Source organism: Corvus hawaiiensis, chromosome 3 (assembly GCF_020740725.1).
Source record: "Corvus hawaiiensis isolate bCorHaw1 chromosome 3, bCorHaw1.pri.cur, whole genome shotgun sequence".
NCBI classification, from domain to species: domain Eukaryota; kingdom Metazoa; phylum Chordata; class Aves; order Passeriformes; family Corvidae; genus Corvus; species Corvus hawaiiensis.
Window position 1 is genome coordinate 83371205 of NC_063215.1, and position 24345 is coordinate 83395549.

At 40.3% G+C, this 24345-nt stretch overlaps 2 protein-coding genes across 4 annotated transcripts in view; one reads left to right on the forward strand and one right to left on the reverse strand.

Moving 5' to 3' along the window:
• Positions 1–16: 16 nt before the first annotated feature.
• NDUFAF7 (NADH:ubiquinone oxidoreductase complex assembly factor 7) lies at positions 17–7477 on the forward strand. The gene is made up of 10 exons (XM_048299782.1): positions 17–181; positions 289–449; positions 541–621; positions 1997–2107; positions 3552–3762; positions 4254–4312; positions 5042–5155; positions 5970–6113; positions 6424–6597; positions 6972–7477. Exons 1-10 carry the CDS (start codon positions 106–108, stop codon positions 7182–7184), a joined length of 1344 nt encoding a protein of 447 aa, XP_048155739.1. The 5' UTR covers positions 17–105; the 3' UTR covers positions 7185–7477.
• A 181-nt stretch (positions 7478–7658) lies between these two features.
• Positions 7659–24345, reverse strand: part of PRKD3 (protein kinase D3) — a 43714-nt gene continuing 27027 nt past the window's right edge. For all 3 annotated transcript variants that reach the window (XM_048299781.1, XM_048299778.1, XM_048299780.1), the window contains exons 10-19: positions 23214–23291; positions 21278–21554; positions 18013–18065; positions 17561–17633; positions 14547–14653; positions 13841–14002; positions 13284–13382; positions 12210–12477; positions 11238–11323; positions 7659–10575 (exon numbers count right to left, since the gene is read on the reverse strand). In XM_048299781.1, the coding sequence (XP_048155738.1) occupies positions 10402–10575; positions 11238–11323; positions 12210–12477; positions 13284–13382; positions 13841–14002; positions 14547–14653; positions 17561–17633; positions 18013–18065; positions 21278–21554; positions 23214–23291 (1377 nt within the window). In that variant the 3' untranslated portion in view covers positions 7659–10401. The remainder of the gene's footprint in view (positions 10576–11237; positions 11324–12209; positions 12478–13283; positions 13383–13840; positions 14003–14546; positions 14654–17560; positions 17634–18012; positions 18066–21277; positions 21555–23213; positions 23292–24345) is intronic.

Below are 24345 nucleotides of genomic sequence, written 5' to 3' on the forward strand. Positions count from 1 at the left end.
GGCCTCACGCAGGCGGCGGGCACGGGGCGGAGAGGAGGAGCAGGAGGACGAGGAGGAGGAGGAGGAGGAGCGAGAGAAGCGGGAGCCGCAGCGGGAGCCGCTGCCATGGTGCTGCTGCTCGCGCGCCGCGCGCTGCTGGCGGGCCGCCGGCGGCTCCCCCGTCCCGCCGCCCCTCCCCAGGGTGAGCGCCGCTCTCCCCCCTTTCCCTGCCGCTCCTCGCCGGGCAGCCCCGCTGAGCCCCTCTCTCCCCTCTCTCCCCTGTCTCCCGTCTCCCCTCTCTCCCCACAGCTCCGGCGGCGGTGGCGCGGCTCTGCTCGGGCGCGGGGGGCGAGGCGGAGGCGGCCGACGGGGACGGGACGATGCTGCGGCACCTGGCGCGCAAGCTGCGGGCCAGCGGGCCGGTCACGGTGGCCGAGTACATGCGGGAGGCACTCACCAACCCCGGCCAGGTGCGCCGGGGCCGGGCCGGGCCGGGGGGGCCGTGCCTCGGCCCCGCCGCTCACCGCGCTCCCGGCCCCTGTGCCCGCTTCCCTCCCGCAGGGTTACTACACCCGCCGCGGCGGCGTCGGCGAGAGCGGGGACTTCATCACCTCGCCTGAAATAAGTCAGGTGTTCGGAGAGGTAATGCAGTTCCTTGCATCTTAAGTAATTTTTTTTTTTCACTTTATCTACGGGGGGCTGGCTAGGATCCTGGTGGACAAGCTGTCCATGAGCCAGCAGTGAGCCCTTGTGGCCAAGGCCAATGGAATCCTGGGGTGCAGCAGGAAGAGCATTGGCAGCAGGTCAAGGGAGGTGATCCTGCCCCTCTGCTCAGCCCTGGTGAGGCACATCTGGAGTGCTGTGTCCAGCTCTGGGCTCCTCAGGACAAGAGAGACGTGGAGCTCCTGGAGCAGCTCCAGTGGAGGGTAACAAAGATGATTAAGGGACTGGAGCATCTCTCTTATGAGGAAAGGCTGAGGGAGCTGGGCCTGTTCAGCCTCAGGAAGAGACACTGAGAGGGGACCTCATCAATGTCTGTGAGTATCTGAAGGGAGGTGCCAAGAGGATGGAGCCAGGCTCTGCTCAGTGGTGCCCAGCAATAGGACAGGAGGCAATGGGCAGAAACTGATGCACAGGAAGTTCCACCTGAACATGAGGAAGAACTTCTTTACTGGGCAGGTGTCCACGCACTGGTACAGATTGCCCAGAGAGGTTGTGGAGTCTCCCTCACCAGAGACATTAAAGAACCATCTGAACACAATCCTGTGCCATGTGCTCTGGGATGACTCTGATTGAGCAGGGAGGTTGGTCCAAATGGCCCAGTGTGGTGCCTCCCAACCTTACCTATTCTAGGATTCTGTGATTTCCATGCCAGTGTTCAGATACCTTACCAATGTCAAAATACTTGAGTAGCAATGATAAGATTCAAGTTATTTTCTGAGAGAAAAACTGATTTTGAGGGAGGAAGGAGTGTTTTATTTTTCTGAAAGCCCTTTAATGTGTGTAGTCTGAAACACCATCTGTGCTTAGTAACACTTTCATACAGAACTTGCTTATAAATAAAAAGAGTTATGGTGGTTTTCCAGTGTGAAAACTCCCCTCAAAAAAAATCTCCAGAGTTTGATCTGGCTCATTCTGGTTTGTGTATCATTTCCAGCAGTGAAGAGTGGCTAAATTCTGTTCTCAATGATGCTTTGGTAAATTCATTGTCAGGAAGAACAGTTGTCCAGAGGCACTTCAGCACTGATCTGCATTTGACCCTTAAGTAAAAGTTCTTGCTCCAGCCAGAACAGAGTCCCCACATTTACTGATGGAGAGTTGCTTCTGCTGGGCTGACAGCAATCAGTCAAGAGTTTTAATACTTAAAGACAAGAGTGTGAAGTTATGTATCATAATTCTTAACTTTAAAATATGGAGACAGAGTGTCACCATGTTACCTTATTATCAGACAGAAGGCAGATACGATTTTCCACAAGTGCTGAAGTTACTGCTGTAACCTCTGTGTTGTTTCTCACAGTTAATAGGAATATGGTACATTAGTGAATGGATGGCCATGGGCAAACCAAACACCTTCCAGCTGGTGGAGCTGGGCCCAGGGAGGGGCACCCTTACCGACGACATATTGCGGGTAGGTGAAAACTACTCACATTCTTTGTTTCTGGCTTTAGTCCATTGATGCCTTTTCCTGGTCTTAAAATCAAGAGTCAGACACGGTTAGAAGGGGAAAAGGGATTTTACCTTGGTATTTATTTTAAGGATCCTTAGGTGCACACGTCCAGGTCATATGCATCGAAATGCACCCCGCCGAGTCTATCTCTGTCTCCCCCCCCAACATTGGGTATAACATTATAGGTTTTACTAATTAGCATATCTATCAAAGATTCCCCAATGAGAGGCTCAAGTGAGCCCCCCTCCCCAAGGAACCTTCCCCTGGATGGTTCTATCTTGGTTTACAGAATATGTTCTGAAGAGGACCTTGGGGTCTGGGGCACACTGATCCCTAACTACGAAGCTTCTAAAATGTTTGGTCTCTTAGCTTGACAAACAAGTCCAAGAATGTAGGCAAAAAGCACTAGGAATACAGAAGTTGTAAAAAGGTATAACAGGGGTATAAAAGAAAAGGCAAAAATCTTCATGGCATCACCATAGCTACAGTGAAATCTGAAGGGATGGTGTTTTGCTGTCACGGTTTACCTTTCCCTAGTAACCCGATCACTTCAGTCAGGTTGGCAGCTCAGAGTCTAATCAGACTAGATGAGTTTCTGGGACCAGGGCTCTCAGGTGAAAGCAGAACAGGGGCCAGCGTGTGCACACTGTGCAGACACACCCGTGACCTTCCAAACACCACTGGATAGAAGGGGAGGGCAGGAATATTCCCTTCTTAATTATTTCTGTGTAGGAAAACATTATCCAAACTGAAAACCATCTAGGAAGGTGTTGCTATGTGTAACTGGGATGGATCCTTAGTGCAAGGAACAGAAGCTGGGAGGACAATAACACAGGAATGAAATTGAGTTAATTCCTTTGGGGATTTCAGGGGCTTATTTCTTTTGAGTTAACCCTTTGTGCTCAGTCATGCTTGCATGGCTGTCTTAATTAAAATGCTGCTGACTCATAAACAGATTGCTAATGGGATTTAGCACCACATAAGAACTTTTATTCTATTTACATATGTTAATGAAAAAAGTAAATGTGGGATATCAAGCATTTGTTTAAGGTGCCTGGGAAAACCGAACCATTTCTCTCCCAATGATAGACCTTCTGCAGGTCTTAGAGGAGCTGCTACTACTATTCCAAATTAGCATTTCATATTGTTGCCCTTAGAGCCATGAAATGTGTGCTGGGTTTTGCAATTTTACTAGAAACATAGCAGCTTTTATTAAGATTTATGAAGAAAATCCCACTTCCTACCAAAGGAGCAAAATGCAGTCTCTCTCACTGAGATTGTTTTGTTATTAAAGCCAACTAAACCTTTTATCTTGACTGTAAATAGTGAGAAGAGAGGTTAGTACTTAAACCTTTAATGTACACAGCACAAGACTGTGCCTAATAGAATGCATCTGCCTTTATAGGTCTTCCATCAGCTCGCCTCTGTTCTTAGTAAATGTGATGTCTCTGTTCATCTGGTAGAAGTGAGCCCCAAACTCAGTGAGATCCAAGCAATGATGCTGACAGGAGGGAAGGTACAGCCAAACGCTGAGGACAAGTCTGCTTACATGAAAGGCGTTAGCAAGACTGGAATTCCCATTTTTTGGTACAGAGACATTCAAGATGTGCCACCAGGTAAGGAGCTTGAATGCCTCGTTAAAGGGATGGTGCTCTTCCCTCACTGACAGCTTTTGATAGCAGAGGGCATCTCTGCAAGCCTTCACACTGGACAGAAAAGTAGTCATATACGTATTTGTTCTTACTTGCATGAGTCTGAGGCAGGATGTTGGTTCATTTTCATCACTGCTACCTATTCTGCCTACCTTCATTTCAGGATAGCTACCCAATTTCCTATATTCTGACTTTTTCTTTTCTGGGGAAAAAAAAACTTTCACTGGCTTTGCCTGAATCTCCTTTCATGAGACAGTGATCTAAAATTCATGGACTGGAAGCTAGAGCTAGCTGTAGGAATGGTGCCTTTGATGTGTCCAAGCTGGAAGTAATTATAATTTTTTCACAACCACATTAACTAGTTTAATTCATTAAAAAGCATAAAAATATTTTAAACTGGAAGCTGCTCTGGAAGCGTTAATAATTTAATGCATTCTTTTTTTACCTTCCCACAGGTTACAGCTTTTACCTAGCACATGAGTTCTTTGATGCCCTGCCAATACATAAGTTTCAGGTATAGCAAGATTATTATTGTAATTGTGACCATCTGCTTAAACACCTTTTCTCTTTGAGGAAGAACAGAATTAAGGTGCCAAGCCAGACACATGCCGTGTCTCTGGTGATGAAATAATTCTAACTGAATTTGGACAAATAAGGCTTAATTCAGCTGATAACTGTAAAATTAGTAATTGTTCTTGAATGGAAAAACTTGAAGAAAGCTAAAGATTTCTTTCTGCTGAGAGAAATCTCAAGGTTTTGGGATTTTTTAATTTCTTATGCTACATTAATGCAGCTTTTAATTTCCACATGATTTTCTGTAATACTAATAACAAAAGACTGAAGGGCTTTCATTTGAATACTAATGAGAGTAGCAAAATAGAGGCTAATTATGATTCAGAAGAAGCTAATTAGTTTATGAAAATCACTGCTAGAATGAAATCTATTCTTTTGATAAGTCAAATGTTGCCCTGTCAATAGAAGAGGCAGCATTTTTCTTCAGAGCATCACTCATTCCTTTTAAGAATAATGAAACCTACATTTGTTGGCTCTGCAGATGAGACTTCACCACAAGCTTTTTCAAAGGCAGTTACTGGAATTAAATAGGAATGAGTCATAGTTGTTAATAATGTATTGTGTTCCTAAAACATTTGTGAAAAGGCTTGACATGTTAGTTCAACCAAAAAAAGGAGGTACTGTGGTACCTGTTGGAGAGTTAAATGAGTACTCTGGGCTCGTTAAACAGCGAACGGAGAAAGGCTGGCGTGAGGTGTTGGTCGATATTGATCCAGAAGTTCCTGACCAGCTGCGGTTTGTCCTGTCACCATCCAGGACCCCTGCGACACAAAACTTTATTCAGGTGAGGTTATGCCTACTAGAGCTCGTCCTTACACCTTTACTGACTCTTTCAAGTACATTTAGCACTTCTCAGTTACCCTGTCAGCAAGAGGAAGGCTCTCAGTCTATAAATGGAGCTTAAAATTTCCACAAGCATTTAATTTCATATGCTGTGAAACTACAGCATAGAAATTACCACGTGTATCAAACTTTGCAAAATAGGAGCTTGAACACACAAAATGTCTCAGAGAGCAAATTGAGGCAGCAAGTGACAGGCAGAGTTCTGCACTGTGTGTGTGGCATCACCATCCAGAGAGTGGCCCTGCCCCAGGCCAGGCTCTCAGCCTGCTGCAGGGTACTCAGGGCAGCTGCCTGCTTCTGTGCCAGGCTGACCTTCAGTGGGACGTGGCTGTGATTGGTTTCTTCCTGAAGTTCACTGGATACTCAAAGCTACAAAATTAAGTACGGGAGATTAAACCCAGCTACAAAGTCTCACACAGGAAGGCCTCTCTGAAGGGTGTACACAGCTGAAGCACTGTCTTTGTTCTTTCAGTACCACAGTAAGGAAGTTTCACCTAATACAGATATTCTCAGTAGAAAAATTTTCACTTGACTACAGGTTATCGAAGAGATGACTGAAATCCAGCACTCAGAAAATCCTAATGGAGAATGAGTGATAGCAAAAACTAGCTCAAGCTAGTACAGATAGCCTAGAATGCACCTCCTATACCTGTGTGTCCCAGCAAAGCAACAGCCCCAAGACATCAAGTGTGAGGGATACTTGCCCTGTGCTTGTCTGCTAATACAGGTGTTCTGGTCTTTGAACTCTGCACTAGCCAGAAGAAACAAGAGACCACATGGAAGTGTGTCCTGAGGCTGGTGTCATCGTTCAGAGGCTTGCCTCTCGGATAGAGAAGGATGGTGGGGCTGCTCTGGTTGCAGATTATGGCCACGATGGAACCAAAACTGACACTTTCCGGGTAAGGTGTTTGTCCTGTAGCAATAAGCCAAAAGACTCTGTTATCTTTGATCATCAGGTTCTTGTAAGACAAAGTTCATGGGTGGACATAATAGCAAAAACTGCATAAAACTGAATAATTCCTGTTTAATCAGTACCCAGAGGGGTTTCTGTCAGATGGAAAGGGTAATCTGAGCTCTTGCTACATTTATGTCAAATTTTCCGTGTATAATTTGCTATTCTCACCCCTCAAATGCACAACTTAGTTTTTGCTTGCCCCAGCTGTGATGGCTGGACTACAGCTGACTGTAATCTTCCAATTTCATTTTCAGGGTTTCCGGAATCACAAACTTCACAATGTGCTGAGGGCTCCAGGTACAGCAGACCTGACAGCAGATGTTGATTTCAGCTATCTTCGAAAGATGGCACAGGGAAGAACAGCTACGTTAGGCCCCATCAAACAGCGGGAGTTTTTAAAGAACATGGGCATTGACCTCCGACTGCAGGTACAGAGTGCTCACAGGCACAGGAACTCTTCCAATCCACAGGCAATACTCTTAGCACAAGAGCTTTTGTAAAAATCTTTGGTTTTAAAATGAAGTTGTTCAAAATAACATGTAGGTGCGAGATAGAAAGCTGCTTCTGTAGATGTAAGTTACTCCAGATCCCTGAAAGTAAACTGATCATATTATATTTAGGAGCATTTAATGCAAAACTTGCATCAATGTATGGGCTGTGGACCACCACCAGTGATCTCACCAGTTCTACCAACCATCACAGCACTGTTAGATTAAGTGAAAAGGATGCAAGAAGAGATTGCAGGTATGCAGGAATTTATAGGAATCCAGGAAGGACTACAACATGCATTTTTTTTTTCCAGGTGCTCTTGCAGAATTCAGGTGACACAGCAACTCGTGAGCAGTTACTTCACAGCTATGATATGCTGATGAATCCCGAGAAGATGGGGGACTGTTTTAATTTTTTTGCCCTGCTGCCTCACCAGAGACTTGTACATCCTGACAAGAAGGATAAGCCAGAATCAAAGTCTCCCCTACCACCTGTTGCTGGATTTAATGAACTGTTACTAAAGTAATTTCAGATACTATTGTAAAATGTGTGATGGCTGTTTCAGAGTAGGTCTGGTGCAGCACACTAAACCTCTTGACTGACCTGCTCAAAGCAGTTTGAGTGGAAATAAAACACTGCATGTACAAAAACAAGCACACACAGAGCAGAGCAGAATGAACAATGGTTTGGGGGTCTTATGATAGAACTGAGTGAAATATTTACTAGTGGAATCAAAACTTGTCAGTAACAAACAGATGCACTAAGGAGTCTTTAAATGTATTCAAGCTTTGGTACTTGAATAAAATCAAGATGCCTTGACATCTCTGAAGATATTTTTATAAAGAGAATAGTGACAGGATGCATGTAAAAGGAGTTCCTGCCAGCAGAATTTCCACAGCAGGACACATCTGACAGATCCACAAACAAGAAAGTATAGAACCATTTACTCCTAGGAACATTTGATAGGAGAGAGAATTCATGTAAATAAAAAGAACGAGTCTGATAGGGAAATAAATTTTATTTTCAAGCTTATCAGAGGATATTTACAAACAATGGGATGTATAAAAATATAAAAGTACTTGACAGTGTCATTTTGAGGCTATAAATTTTACATGAGCTTTTTTCTAGCATCACCTTAGCACTATTGCTTGAATGAACGCAACTTAATTCATCTAGGGGTAAGGGCATTAAACACTGTAACCTACTGCTGTCAAAGTCTGCAGTAAAGGTAGAAAAAAAGGGAATAAAAAACTCAGCTATTTTTACTACTCTAGGAACTTTACTCATAATGTAAGTCTGATTTTTTTTGGTTTCTTGACTACTAGTTAGTTGCTTGTGGCTTCTATTGTCTGGCCCCATAAGTCTGCATATATCACCAGGCAATCTCCTCCAAAGGCCAACAGCATTATTTTTATTTTAATACAACTTGAAGAATAAATAGCTCACATAATATTTTGAAGCAGAGCAGACCTCATGGGGAGAGACAAAAGCCAGGCCTTCTACTTCATTACTGTCCCCTCCTTTGTCTATTCCTGTTGTGCTTTTTCAAGTGACTGAGCTGCTTTATTTCCTCACAAACACGAACACCAGAAACAACAAACCCACAGGTAAACCTGAAGTGACAGGTCAAGTATAAAATCTGAAGTTTAAAACCAAACTGCATCTACATTAGTACAGGTAGGATGGAATATAGCGATGGCTTCACTGAAATGACTTCACTGTGCTTCACACAGCACTACTTCCCTTGCCAAGAGTGGGCAGATACCAAACTACCAGCGTCAGAGGTGACCGTCACGCTCTGGTTCCAGAGATGAAAAGCAGTGCCTCTCTCAAGAATCAGTCCTGAAACCCTCCCTTAACAGGGTTAAGAAGCCAGAGCTCAACCTTTGCCAACACAGACACCTACAAAATGCAGCGGCACATGGATAAAGGGCAATGGAAAAGAAAAGATGGGTTAAAGACCCAAACCTGCCTGTGGGCAATCCTTCTGCAACCGCCACTGACCACTGCCCGGTCACTGCTACTGCAAGCAGCTGCCAGCCCTGAACTAACCATGTAACATTTTAAATATATCTAACAACTTAAAAAGCTGCTCACCTGTTTCCTTACCTGAATAACAACAGTAGGAAAAGCTACTTATCTACATACAAACAAAAAAGAAAATCTTTGTAGGAGAGAGGAGATATCCCAAAGCCTCTCACTGCCTTTGCAGTTCAAGCCTGTATCAGTATTTTAGAAATATTTCCAACTAAGCTCCAGTTAAGCAGCTTGGCACACCAGGGATGCATACAGCCTTCCAGCACCCTCCAGCAACACAACACTGTTATCCCACAAAAAAAGGATTTCACCTTTTTCATTTTTTACTATAGGACCAAAACCAAAATCCTTCCATTTGGAAGAATTCATGGCCTCAAACTTCTTTAAAATACCATGAACTTGAACTGTCCAAGGGAATTCTTTCCAAAGAACACGGCTGATTCCTCTCTATTGTGCCACAAGTTTGATTAGCGGTTGGGAATCCTTCAACTGAGGCACAGAGAAAACTAAGTTAGGAGTTGGTTTTGGACTCTTCATTCAGATCAAATAGTTCTGACCACAGTAAACAGGATGGGAGGGGCTGCAGGTTAACGTGGGAAGGCAAAGTCCTTTCTCCTACAATCCAGCTGCCCTGGCAGAAGCAACAGGTGATGTGGTATCCACTGTTACTTCTAGGTTTTGAGCAGAGTTAACATACAAGCTAGCAGGCTACAAACTACTCCTGATGTAAGCCCAGGGAACCTTAAAAAAATTAGAAAATATTGAAAATTTAAAAATCTTATTACTCAAAATGACAGAAGAAAGCTGCATGTATTTTTCCCTATTTTTCCACATCCTTCTGCTAGAAGCTGGTTTTCCAGAGTGAAAAGGATATGCTACATCAAGTCTTGTGTGCTCTCTGTGCATTACTTGTGTAGTTTTAAGGCAAAATGCCTTTGGCGTGTATCAATGACATGCCAGCCTTGCACAGCAGTGCGCTGTTGTGGCTTATTGCTTTTTTTAACAGACAAAATAAAGGCCTAGCACAGTTTTGATTGTCATCTCCTTAGATTGTCAGCCAGCATTTCAAGAGGAATGTAAGAAGTTATGGGGTTTTCTTTTTTTGTTGTTGTTGGTATCTGGAAAAAGTTCAGTTAGGGCCAGGACACACATATTTAACTGTCTTAACAGCAGCAAATTATTCCTTCATCTGTGAAGCTGTATTCAACTAAACCACCCTGTTTTGCTTTAGCCAAGGTAATCTGTACTGATTTCTTTACAGAGTCTCTTCACCATCCACAGTTTAAGAAACAGGAGATGTATCTAAGTAACAGAAAACAGTCCTCTATGGCCTAGTAAAAAGAGATTAGAAAACTACTACAAAACTCTTACTGTGTAGGCTATGAAAAAAACAAAAACCCTTGAAAAACACAAACCATTCAATCTGTACACACTACATCTCTGTAATGGCTCTGTAGCCACCCAGCTCGGTGAAATGTTCCCCAACAGGGCTTATCCCACTGTCCAGTAACTACTCATAGTTAAAGTCAGGGATGAAGAAAAGCTTGTCAGATGACAGTCTGTTGCCATGGCAATGTAGGATCCTCTGGGCTTTACACACCAAACTATGTGTACAGCATTTGGAAAGAGCAATAGCTGCTCCAAAACTTATCTTCAGTTTCTGCCTGGAGTATCCTCCTTTGCTGCAATTTAGCATAATGAACAAATCAAGGGTCTTCTTCCATGTCATCTGGATTAGGAGCCATAATGAAGTGCTGTGGGTACTCGAGGTTGTGTTCGTAAGCGTGTTCTTTCCAGCGTGCATCGTCGCTCTCGTGGGTAATGTAACGCTCTCCAATGCGCGTTTCAAATTCTCTGAGGTCAAGCCAAGTCTGGTAATCCTAAGGAGTAAAAGAGATTTAAGGAAGCAGTTTTAAGAAACAGCAGCACTACATTTCCACAGACAAATTCTGCAGTTTCTCTCCATTTTTAGTGTGAATAGCCACAAGATAAAACCAACAAGATCTGTTAAAATAAAAAGGAAAAAAAAAGAAAACCAAACACAAACACCCTCCCACAAATTGCCCCAACACTGTCCACAAAGAATAGTTCAAAATTAAATAGGCTAGTATCTAAGGTTATCAAAGCATCATATAAACTCCATTCCAAACAAACCTGTTCTAAACCAACTACAAGTTATGGCACACACCAGGTTGTGTGTCTACTTCAGCACTGAACAAACAGTGTTTGTGCTGATTTCACAGGGCTCCATGCATTCATCACTGCCCACAGTCAGGGGGGAAACCAGAACAGCAAACCCATACTGCTGTCAGACAGAAGGGAAAAGGTGGGAAGACAGTAAGACAAGTTTCCCTTGAGGAAAGAAGCCATTAACAGATGGGCAGAATCCTGGAGCACATCAAATGAAAAGCTATAACCAGAAATACTCAAGCCTTCATGAATGCTTGTTAACAGAATGTGATAGCTGCAGTTTTCATAAGCCTCTGAAGGATTTCAGCCAAAAAAATTATTCACCCTTAATAAACACAGTGAAAAAGTTTACCTGTAACCATGGGTGACTAAGGGATTTGTCAACACTGAATCGTTTTCTCATCTTCACTTGAAGCAAATTGTTTATTAAATCAATGGCTGACAAAGAAGAACAAAAATTATGTTTTTTAAATATTAATCACCTCTATCATCATTCACATGCTACAGTAGAAATTTATTTTCTATGTGTGAGTGTATTCTACACTGAACTTTAAATTTAACCAAGCTCTTGAATTTTATATTTAGCTTTGCTTATGTTAAATGAGGGGTGGGGTAAGTTCCCCCTACTTTTGATGGAAACACTAAAAGCTTTACTGTGTTATTCATTAATCTTTTTCCCTACTGATTTTAGTGATTTTCAGATGTGCCTAACAAGCTTGCGCATAAGCCTGTGTTCCACAACGACGTGGGTACTCCCACTATTGTATACTTTTGTATACGTCCTTCCACATCTACCCGTGTGTTAATCATGTATTAACCAAACATGGTAACAACATATAACCAAAGCTGGCAGTGGAGAGCTCTAGAGACCAGCCTTGTAAACTTCTGGGCTGTTCAGACCTGACATTTAAATCCATGCTTGCTAATGTACAAAACTAAAATTCCAGATTCAACTTTGAACCGTTTCTGTGATTATAGTTTGGCTAAAATAAGCCAGCATTCAGGAAATACCCACACATTAGTTAACTTTTCCTTGGGACTTCTGGGAAGTGTCAGATTACCCATCCCATTTGTCATGCATGAAATTCATTTTTCTTGCTAAATCTCCTGACTCTCCTGCCCTGAAAATTAGCTAAAGCATTATATTTCACAGTTTATCTTTCACAGATATATTTAGCTCTTATTTATCCACTTTGGCATAGTCTACTAAACTCAAACTATCAATAATTTTCACACTCCTTTCTAAATGAACCTTGAAGTTTAAGCATTTGAATGTGTTATCTACATACACAAACATTCTAATAGAGAAAATTAATTTCTTTACCTTCACTAGAAATTTCCTTCCAAGGGTTTGGTGGGTACATAAATGCTGCATTTTGAATCTGGTCATTGATATCCTCATCTTCATTAAATGGGAATGTACCACTGAGGCTCACATAGACAATAACTCCTACTGACCACATGTCTAGGGAGCGGTTGTAGCCTTTGCTCCTGAGCACTTCAGGGGCGAGGTACGCAGGAGTCCCCACCACAGAGCGCCGGAAAGACTTCTCACCAATGATGCGTGCAAAGCCAAAATCACACAGCTTCACCTGCAGAAGCAACAACACATTTTTAAACTGAGAAATCTCTGCTTGACTTCACACCCTTTCTGCCATCACTTAAAGCAGACACAAGACCCCATGTACGCCAGTCAGTTAAGGTTTTAGGTTGCTGGGTTTGCAACATGCAGGTCAGCCATGCTTCAGATCAAGACCTGAACTGGCCTTGCACAGACTTGGGTCTGAGGCAGTTTGTGTATCACGTGGCCACAAGTGTGCAAATAAGGACATAAGATCTTGATTCCAAACCCAGCTCATTTTCAGAGGGGAATCCTCACTCTCACAAGGTACAGAACCAAAATTTAAAATGCACATGAATCCCAGCCAAATCACATCCCTCATAATTGTATTCCAGAAGCTGGAGGCTTCAGTACACAGAAATCAAACACTGAGTTTTAGCTTGAACTCAGACCCAGCCAGCTCTTGAGAGAATATCCCAGTCAAAAGCGTTAACAGCTGGCACATGCACCGATGCTCAAATCTTCATGGTTCTGCAACAGTTCCTTGGCTTGAACACAGCAGGCACTTGTGGACATACAAGGATTCAGATCAAGTCTAACACGTAACCCCAAGTCAATAAGCCCTCCTCAGGGTATAAGAAAGAGCAATGCACTAAAGGTACTTAATGGGAGAAGGGAAAAAAAGAAGACAACTACAAAACATGCAGTTCAAGTAATTCTAGAGTAAGTCAGCTGAAAATCCCACAAGAGGTCACTTTTTAAGCAGCAACGTCGATATTGCTTTAAAAAAAAGCCCCAATGAATAGTAATAAAAAGTATTGTTTAATCTTCACTCACTTGAGGGAATGGTTCTGCTGATGCTAGTAGTACATTTTCTGGTTTTAAATCACAGTGCACAATATTCTTGAAGTGTAAATTCCTCAAAGCAACAAGTATCTACAAAATGAAAGAACATTTTCAGAACACATTCAAGCAGATCAGAAGTGTCAAAAGACACGCACACTAACCAATACAGCAATTTTTATCAACATAGTCCTCAAGAACTAACCCATGTATACTGTGCAAGCACTGTTTTTTCCAGCCTGCCAAGACTTGAAAACAATGGGGTTTATTTTCCCCACCCTTCCCCCCCCCACCTCTGTCTTTTCAAATGTTTACTGTTTTGACATTCATCTTTAGATGTCCATAATGTTATGTCTTGGGAAAGAAGGGTCAAAAAAATTAACATAATTAACATTCAAAGTTCTTTTCTTGTTTATTCAACTTTCATTAGATGTGCAGCTCTCTACACTGTCTCTTCAAATAACAATACAGAAAACCTCTTCTCCAAATTCTCCTAATTACAAAACCCGTATCTAGCCTTTCCTCTAAAAGCAGAGGAACTGAATGCCCACCTGAGTGACCATGAACTTAGTTATTCGTTCTGGAAGTCGACTTTTCTCACTGGAAAGAATCATCTCTAGCATATCTCCATGCAGCTTTTCCATCACAACAAAGACCCGTTCTGGGGTTTCAAACATACATTCCAGGTTCACGATCCCAGGATGATGCAAATTCTAAAATAAAGTAGCATAGGTACATCTTGAATTTCACAGAAACGTTGCCCACAAATCAAAGCACAGTTAGGTGGAGAGTTAGAGGTGAAAAAAAAATCTGTGGGAAGAAACAAGCTTGAAATAAATGTCAAACCATGAAATATGCCAACTACTAAGGATAATTGGTTTGATACAAATTAGCTATAATGATTAATTTCACAGCTGATGCATGTTCTGTACTCAAGCTACCAAGTATAAGAATAATACTCAAAGACTGAGGAGCCAGTAGTGGAAAACAGCAGAAAATAATACTGAGGGAGACAACATGGAGCCAAAGTACCTATGTTTGGTGTATCCCCTACAGGGGGGTAGATATCACCCCAAGTTATCAACTCTATCAAGTAGTCAGGAATTCCTGCTCTTCTAAGATTCCCTCTTACAACAGTACTCAGAAATCACAGACGTAAATTTAAAAATCAATTCAGAGCACTTACACACAATACAAAAACTCCTTAATGGTTTATTTAAGACAAAACTCCAGCGTGATCCAAAAACGCTTTCATACCTGGAGAATGGCTACTTCATTACGAAGCTGACTTTCCTGTTTAGTTGGGAACCTCATCTTGTCAATGACTTTGATAGCCACATCTCTTCCAGTCTTCCTGTGTTTTCCTAAACAGAAAGTCAGTGTGAGCCATCAAGAGGTAGAAGCAATTCATAGCTATAAAATATTACAGCAGAAATTCATTTTTGGGGAAACAAGTATATTCTGTCAAGTGTGCAATATTACCATATTTATATCTAGAATTGCAAATAGTATAGGAGTAAAAGAAGTGATCAGCCTCCACAGGAATTCTGTAGTTTAAATTTAAACCAGTTACCACTCTGCTGTCAGGTACACACACAGACATTAGATGTATTGGGTGAAGGTTTTGCTCATGCAAGGGATTTGCACATGAGCAAGTAATAACTACTCCATAGCATATTGCTTCTCCTGTAAAAACAACAATTCAAGGCCAAAGTGAAGACAGATCTAAAAACCCACTCCAGTGGTTTCACGGGCTCCACATGCACAGGAAATTACACACCTAACACTCTACGGGAACATGAGAGTAATTAGGTGCCCCAAAGAACAGCAACACATTTAACACCCTGGGCAGTTTGCTGTGATGAAAAAGCTCTAAAAGATGGTGGTAAGAAAAACACCATGCTGACAGCACCACATACTATTTCTTGCTGCAACCTGCATCAGCTGCATGAGAAGCATTTTGCAATATGCAGGGAGGCTGTATCAAGGGCTAGGTGAGGAGCTGTTAATGCTTCCCCAGCTTCTTCACAGCTGCTGAACTGGTTTCTTTCAGTCACATCAGAGAGGTTAATAGGATCACACACACACACTGCAAGACCTTGGAAACCTAAGACATTTAATACTGAAGTACTACAGAACAGTAAGTCTACACCAAAGAAAAGTGTCATTATCTGCTCAGCGAAGGGTTTGGATGCCATTTGAGGAAAAGGGACAACACACACAGCTACAGTGCAAGTGGCACAGAAGGGTCTACCAGCACTGCTGTGGGGAGCCCAGGTACACCTCAGTAGCCACCAGCCAGCCTCCCCTGCTGCTCTGTGGTCAGCACTGGTGGCCAGGGCTTAGGCAGGGCACAGGAACTGCTCCACAGGCTGCTCTGCCAAGCAACTACTGCACCTGCCTTTGACACCATCATGACTAAAGGGCTTATCTCCACCAGATGAAGGAAATTATACTGAAATGTAGCAGAAATACAATCAATTACAAACTAGATGCAAAACACTATGCAAATGCTACTAGACTGCTAAGGAATGATAAGCAAACCAACTCATCTAACAAAACACCTAACTACGGAAGCTAGACTACAGCTAAAAATTGTCCATGAAGAGTAACAGAAAAGCAGCTTGAAAATTCCTTTTATTAAACAAAACACAACCAGCCAGTTTTTAGTGCAAGTTTTACATCAGTAAGAAAATGTCAAAAATAGCTTTTTCTGTCTCCCTTTTTCAGATCTTTCAAACTAATCAAAACAGGAAAAGCAGAGGGAAACTGTTCTCACTGATGCAAGAGTGGGATATCTATATCTTATAACTTTTGATTTACAATTTGGAAATGTCTCTCAAGAATAGGGGACACAAAAAATACAATATAAAAGAAAAACCCAATCCAAACCCCACAACAATGAAAGCAACTTAATTCTACCGTTAACTGTCACCATTATTTCAGTAAGACTACACAGGTGGGGATAAACCAGTATCAGAAGTTACCAGAGCTAATCTCCCCAAATACTAGCAAAAATTAAGCAGTGTGCAGAGGCAGCAAAACCATAGTCTTTTACATTGTCTTTTCATACTCTTTCAGCTTGTGATTTTATCTTAAGAAGTATGCATATCCTATATATTTTAAGCCCTCATTCAGTAAAAAAAAAAAATTATAGAAGTTTTTTATAATTTTTTATTATGCTTACAAGCACTTGTAAGCACTGGATCATGCAAAATACCAAGCTGAGATTTATTTACAAGGCAATTTAGGAAAAATAAAAGCCAACCATTAAAATAAGTGTCTGCATTTGTTCATTTCTATTCATAAGAGAGGGAGCACACTTTGATTCGCACTCTGCTTTAAGAAATACAGAGGGAGCAAAAAACCTGACCTCTTTCAAGAGTGATGTAAAACCAGACCAAACTGTATTTCCACCAAGCAGTTTAGAAGTAATAAAGTATCTTACTACACAATTGACACACAGAAAAATCATAGCTACAATACTTCCTGATTAGAAAGAAAACATGACAGAAACAGAAAGATTACCACTTGTAAATCATTACTTATGACTTTTTCTTTCTTTCCAGATTTATGGTCTGTGGCTTTCTCAACACTTGAGAAATAAACAAGATTAAAAACAAAAAAGAGAGAGATAGAAACAGAGTTCATATGCATTTCTAGTATTTCTTCTTTTTTTGTGATTACATACTAAAAACAAGTTATATGCTGTAACAGAAGGTTTTAAAATACTAGACTTGAAACCTAGGACTAAGACTCTTGACAAAGAATACCTCTTTCTACTTTACCCTGCTGACAGAAATTTGTTTGCATAAAATACATCAATACTATGTTTGCATCCATACTGTCAAACCATAAACTATATGTTTTTCTAATTGCTTTTGGCCACATCTCTCAGGTGTCATTCAAAACAAGTATAACTGACAGCAAATATATGACTTCTAATACTGTGTAACACAAACAACAGTGTTAGAATTTGCAATATAAAAAAAATCATTAAACATGGCCAAATTGGATTGCTTTGTATTTAACAGTGGTCAAAATACAATGCATAGTCTAAACTGATTATGATGCCAATGCAAAACTGTAAATGCAAGAATTTTAAGAAATACTGTATGTAAAACTGCAGAGACGTGCAGCAAAATAAAACTTTTAACAAGATGAACTTCACCTAGACATTCTAGATACAGCTAAGTAAACATGAAAAGGGTAATTTTATCAAGGAGACATTCTACCTTAATAAATGCATAATGGAACACAATGCAATTTACCTCCATATACAATTCCAAACTGACCAGAACCCAGCACCTCATCAGCAAATATTTGGTACACAGAGCTGATATCCTAATGCATGAGAAAAAGAAATCACAAATATCAGGAGTCATTAAAATGTTCAGGATGGAATTAGTTATTACTGGCTAGGCTGTAATTATATTTGGCATTAATCAAACTCTGTAAAAGGTACCATCATTACACTGAATGGAGTGGGAAAACACAACAAGCTTTTTCTGAAGAGGATCCAATGAGCTGCACCGTAAGCAGGGACATACATTCATAAAAACTAACAGCCATGGTAGGTAAGTAAGTTACTTCCTGCATATAACATGGACTTCTTTACCTACAGTGCTCTGGTGTTGCTTTCTCATCCAGACACTGTTACTATCAACTACTTTATAATACTCAGATAAATAAATATCACTATAATACAATGCACATGACTCACCACATTCTCCTGGACCTGGCAATTTGAAACAGAGATGCTTAGAGACAACTCTTCTGCAATAAAGAAGATAAAGCCAAGTAAGTAAATAGAAAGGGCAGACTTTTTCTAGTAAAAAGATGAGAAAAAATGCAAATCAACAAAAACCCCTTACTGACTTCTAACCCAGTATTGGTGAAATGATTTTTACTGTTGTTCTGCAGAACCTTCGTAACCTGAAACTCATTTTACAGATTGATTAGATAAATAACTCTGGGAGTTTTGCTGGGATTGCTTGTCTTTTTTTTCTCCTATCCCTGATAACAAAAATAGTAGAACAATACAAGTGTGTATAAAATAGACAGCTGGAAAACCAAATGCAATAGCAATTGTATCATAGTTCATTAAAGAATAATGATTTCTGGTAGCAATAAAGAAAAATACAGGCAAGAGGAGCAGGTAGATCCCTCATAGCCAAATGAATGTGGCTTCTTATCTTCCGTGGCACTAAGATATACAGAATTAATGCATAAGAAAAGGAAACATATCAAAGAAAGCAAGTAACAGAAGAACTGATAAATAAAAAAACAATAAAGCCCATAATATTAAAAAAAATCTTTGTTTCATGGATAAACTACAAAAGTATATCAATCCTTGGAATATAAGGGCACATTCAGGAAGCATAATTTCCAAGTAGAAGTATCAGATAAAGAATTAGAATTCTTCAGTCTGAAGCAGCCATTGACATGAATTTTTCATTACAGGAAAACACTGATGCATAGGCAAGAAGAGATATACCAAGGAAGGTAGAAAACACCCTTCTCCTTTGAATTCCAAGACCAAAGTAAAGGATCTTAGACTAACAGACACCTATCACTTGATGTTGGGGTCTCTCTCTCTGGAGACATTCTAGGCCCACCTGGATGTGCTCCTGTGTAACCTGCTCTGTGTGACTCTAAACTGTCAGTGGGGTTGGACTGGATGATCTCCAGAGGTCCCTTCCAACCCCAGAAATTCTGTGATATTATTATAACTTAAAGAAAAAAAGAATGAATTATACACTAGGTAGATAGAAAAGACATTATAGATTTACTAGCACTTTGAAAAGAGCCTTTATCATCCTAAGAAGGGCCTTGCACTTTAAAAACACAATTTTAGATAAAAAAGAAGACATCTGTATTTCATTTTTGCTACCTGTGCTTTATCTCAAAGAAGGAATTTACAGACAAGATAGGAACAGATGCTAATTCTCAAAGACACTCTGAATTCTGCATCTGAAATATGAACATGTTTATGCATACTGATTATTGACTATAGCCAGGTCTGTATTGAAGTAACCGTACAGAAAACAACAGAAAACAATAAAGAAGTCAGACAAAAAATCCCTAACGTCAACAAAAACTGCAGCAAGGTAACTAGAAAACGAAGATACAGTTTTTGAAAGTGTTTTACAGAACACACTGAACCCTTCTCCACAGATGGCTACAGAACACAAAATAACTCAGAGGTAAGGAGTGAGTTATTCCTTCCAAATAAATCCATTTTTCTAGCGTCTGAAATGTGCAAAAGTGCTGAGAAGTAGTCACTTCTAAGAAGTAGTCACTTCCTAAGAAATTAGTAATGCCACAACTCAATACATAATCTACACCAGGTAAACAGCTTACTTTCTCTCTCATTTTACCATGGTTACACAGGATTCTTTGCTATGGCTCAGACTGGAAGAACATCCTCATTTCTAACTACCTCTGGCAAGAATGTGGAATAAAATAACTAGATAGTGTCTTGTGGACACTGATGCTACAAATTCCCTGCTGCTGCAAGTATTTCAAGCACTAGCAATGTCTCCCTCCTCCTTTTGGTCTTTTCATTTAAAAGTATGTATTTGAGACTTTGGGGACTTCTTTTTTTAACTAAAATCGAATTACCTTAAAGGCTCTGGAGATACATTTCATGATTCACAAAGTGTAGGAAGAAGAAGGATGAACAGACATTTTTTGGTCTTCTGAGAGTTTTAAAACCAACCTGAGTTGTCTAAAAATATGTGAATGCCACTCCCTGACTCACAGTAGTTTCTTATACTCCTACAATCCTAAACATACTAAAATACGTCCCCTCGGCATTTACTGCTGTAGTTGTAATCCCTACCAGTGTCAATGAAATGTTATTTTTTATATCTGAAAAAATATTTGTTTTGGAAAAATCAACTGTCTTTGCAAGTCTGTCAGCAACAGTAAGCCTTAGGAGCTGGAAAATGAAGGAAGCGTGTGTGTGTATATATATATGAAACTAAAAATTCCATATCAAAAGTGGCATTTTATGTATGTATAAAGCCAGGTATGCGGCACCATCCTACAGATAGGTTTCTTCACTGTAATTGAATACCAGTACTGCCATTTCATAATTTACTATTTTAGACCATTGCTGCATTTCCAGAAAGTGCCTTTACCTCAGACTAGCTCCTACATGTTCTTAACTGCTGCTGGTACAGAGTAGCCAGATATCAGAGACAGAGAAACTGATCTCAGAATCTCCTGCAAAAGAAAATTTTACTACAAGGAGATTAAAGAGTAGGAATTCGAAAGGAAACTAAAGAGTGAAAGCATAAATCTCAGTACAGAATGAGAATGAATGTTGTTGCAAGGAACAAGGAGATGTCTGAAAAGAAAGAACACAATATATAAGTTTAGTGGAGCCTTGATAATGAGTGTGATCCTATGCCAGAGGAAAAAAGGGAGAGCAGGTGCATAAAACGAAGACTAGGGTACTTCTTATAACTATGCACAGCTCAGAAAAGTTTCTTCCATCACTGATGGTATTTACATTGCAACACTAACTCCTTTTCTTCTCCTTAGCCACTGACATCTCACAGAATTTTTACAATATACATATATATATAGATGCTAACATCAAAAGGCATCCAAATTCAGTTCCTTCCAAGTGTATGTAAACAATCTGAATATATTTAATTAGTTATGTATATTAGAAATATCTAATCTATGCTCCCTTTTTACATCCATGTGTGTGCTCTTAGTGCTCCTACAATAAAACTCTGCCTTCTGCATTCATATTGTAAATCTGGTTTTTTACTACTTTTTGCTACAACAGATTAAAGGATTTGCCTACCCTCCACAAACCTGAGGGTCACTTTTTAGAGACTCATGGAAAATTATGGACCCAATTCAGCAGATAATCAACAGACAATACTTCACTCTAAATAAGCACTTTTCCAAAAGGAATCACTACCATCAGCAGCTTCAGCATATGAATAGTGCCTTGTCTGCCTGCTTACTGTGATCTTTTCCTTGTCCTGCAGCAGTGCAAACGCTAGCTTGAGGAGTGACTGGCATCAAGGCCTGGCGAATGGCTTTCTCCCAGCCCTGAGCTACGTCAAGTCCAACTCCGGAGGCAGCAAGAACTGGACTGTGATGAGTGCTGCCATTGTTCTCGCCAACAAAGTACACCATCGTGTCAGTGATGATCTCAAAACAGTAGGGGTTGCTGCCCTGCACCACGTTTGAAAAATCTCGAGGCTGAGTCACCTGGAGAATTTCTGAAAGTGGAATCTCCTGAAGAAAGATATTAAAGATTAAAAAATGAAAATGCACATAATATTTTTATAAACTAACACTCATAACTTCAAGCGTTGCAAAGAAACCAAATCAAATCAATCAAAAAAAACAAAACCAAGACACCAAGCTTCATAAATAAATTTAAACTGTGCATGATCATTGCCCACCCAGTTTTCTGAATTTCTATATACAAGCCTAGACAGACTTTCAGGCCCACCACAGCTGTCTCCATACAACTACATTTTCTACTCACACTACATTTATATTCATCATGAGACACACGCCCATTGCATGTGTAAACAATGCACAACAGAATGACCATCTTCCCCTTGCAGTTTATACAGCTTAGGCAGAGAAGAGCATGAGGGGGAAAAAGTGAGACAGTAACATTAAGGAGAGGATGCAGTTATACAAGCTAGTCAATAAGCACTGCTTTGTGCATCGGAATAGTTCTGGGTAAAGATCCTCTTTCATACAGATATTATCTGATATTATCTGCATACAGATATTATCCTCTACCTGGTCAGTTTAAGACCATGGTACAAGAGTATTACAGAACAGATCTGAAGGAAGAAATGGTTTCAAGTTCATGCTAGCTGGAGGACGTTTCACATCCATGGGAAGGCGTGCAGGTGCATGTCACTTGCAAGAGCAGTGAACAAGCAGGTGAACACCAGGCTGGCATTAGAGGGACAAGAGACAGCAGCTGATTGAGATGAAGAGTAAATAAATGTAAAGGCAAAAACTGTGAATTACTCCAACAGCAAAGACAAACAATCAGATCTAAGCAGTTAAAACAAGGGATGCGAAGGGGCAAGTCAAAGGACTAAAAGCACTGACGTAACAGAGCAACAAGCAAGGAACATATTTTACCAGCTGTGTTTTGAATGCACAGGGCAATACAAGTATCAGAGAGGTCTGAGAAGAGACTGCATTGGTCAAGATAGGGATGAAAAGGATCTGGGCAAGTTTAGCTGGGTGTACAGAGAAAAGGCTTGATCTTAGAGATGTTATAAAGGAAGAAGCTGCAAGATTTGGACCCCCACCTAAAGGTATAAGACAAGAAAGGGAAAAGTCCTGTTTACAAATTCTGAATATTCTGCATTTTCTGAATATTCCACCACTGAACACAATACTACATGAACAATACACTAAGCTTCATCTATATAAACATCAGGCTACACGGTAAATTTTCCTGTAAATCTTGCTTGAAACTTTCAATTGTACAGTAGGGAATAATTTGATTTGAGGAACCTTGAAATAAAACACATAAGCATGCAAACTTTCAGTCACTACTCAGAGAACACAAAAATCCAAGCCTTCATTCAACTGGTGGCCAAAGAAATTCTCTGGTAATTTTGAGGAAAGCTTAATATGCCAAATAATTCTGGAGAACAGTACATGCAAAATGTAAGGAGAGACATACTCAAGGGAATTAGAGCAGGAGCTGCAAGCTAGAGCAGGAGCTGCAAGCAACTTCTCAGAGTTAGTCTTGGTCCTTCTCACTTACAGGCTTTGGGCAACAATTAACCTGGTCACAGTTTTGATTCAAAAAGAGATGGGAAAATGGAGATAATACATAAACAGCTCACAAGTAGATTTCATATCTATAAAGCACTGAATAAATCAACATAATTATTATTCATCATTAATTACCTTGTAATACTTTGTTCCAGATTCATTTTGAAATAGTGTGAGGCATTTGCTGTCCAGTCTCCAGTAATGTCTTTTTCTCTAAAAAATGCATAGTACAATTACATAAGGAATAAACCTCTCATGTTTTCTGCTATCTCATTATTTAAATAAGAAATGCTTTAAATTACTATGATAATCATTCAATTAATCTACAGTTGCATCTTAGACTAAAGAAATGAAAAAATAAACTTTGGGAATAAAGACTTTGTTAAAGAAGAAGCTCAAAAATTACTTCCACAAGCTAGCAAAAATATCACTTACCTTGCAGTAAAAGCAGTGACAACAGGAGTTACCTCATACAGGAAAAAACAGTTACTAGACACGTTTTACTGCAGGTGCATATTCTCACAAAATCTGAGTTATTTAAATTCAGTAACAACTGTGGGAGTCATGCTTTCTCCCTCTGTGCCCTCATACCAACACTGCACAGGTTCAAGCACTGAGCAAGCCTAACAAGTCCTTAATTCTTTTGTCAATACAGAACCTAGGTGGTCAAAAGCACACAGTGGCAACACGAACACATTATAAGATTCAAATGGAAAAAGTACCTTGTGGGGGGAAAAAAAACCCAAGACAGACTCAATAGCCATTTGCTGGAAGTATCCACCAACAAGAAATCTTCCCCAACAAAAAGTAACATGGATTAACTGTTGCATATAACTGGCTTGTAATTTAAGCAGAAGAATATTCCTCAAAACTAAGACGCTTTTAGAAAGTTAATACGGCTCTGTGAATCTAAGATACTTTGCTTGCACCATGCTCATATAGTTAGAAAACCACTTCCATTCTTCTGGGACAAAAATCCAAGACCCTTGACTCTAAGTTAGGATGAAAAAGTTTGAAATATTATTCTATTACATTTATGTTTTATAAACTTTGTCATATTAAAAGCAAAGGTTGTGTTTTTTTTCATATTTAGGCAGAGCTTAAATCAGTTCGCTCAGGAGGAAGCTAAGACTACCTATAGGAGTTAGACAAATAAAGCTGGCTCATGAATGGATTTAACTAAAAAGAATTACCAGACAGCACTGGGACAATGGGTGAAACCAAAAGGGTAAACCCGTCCTTCGGACATATATATGCTCTTTATTAA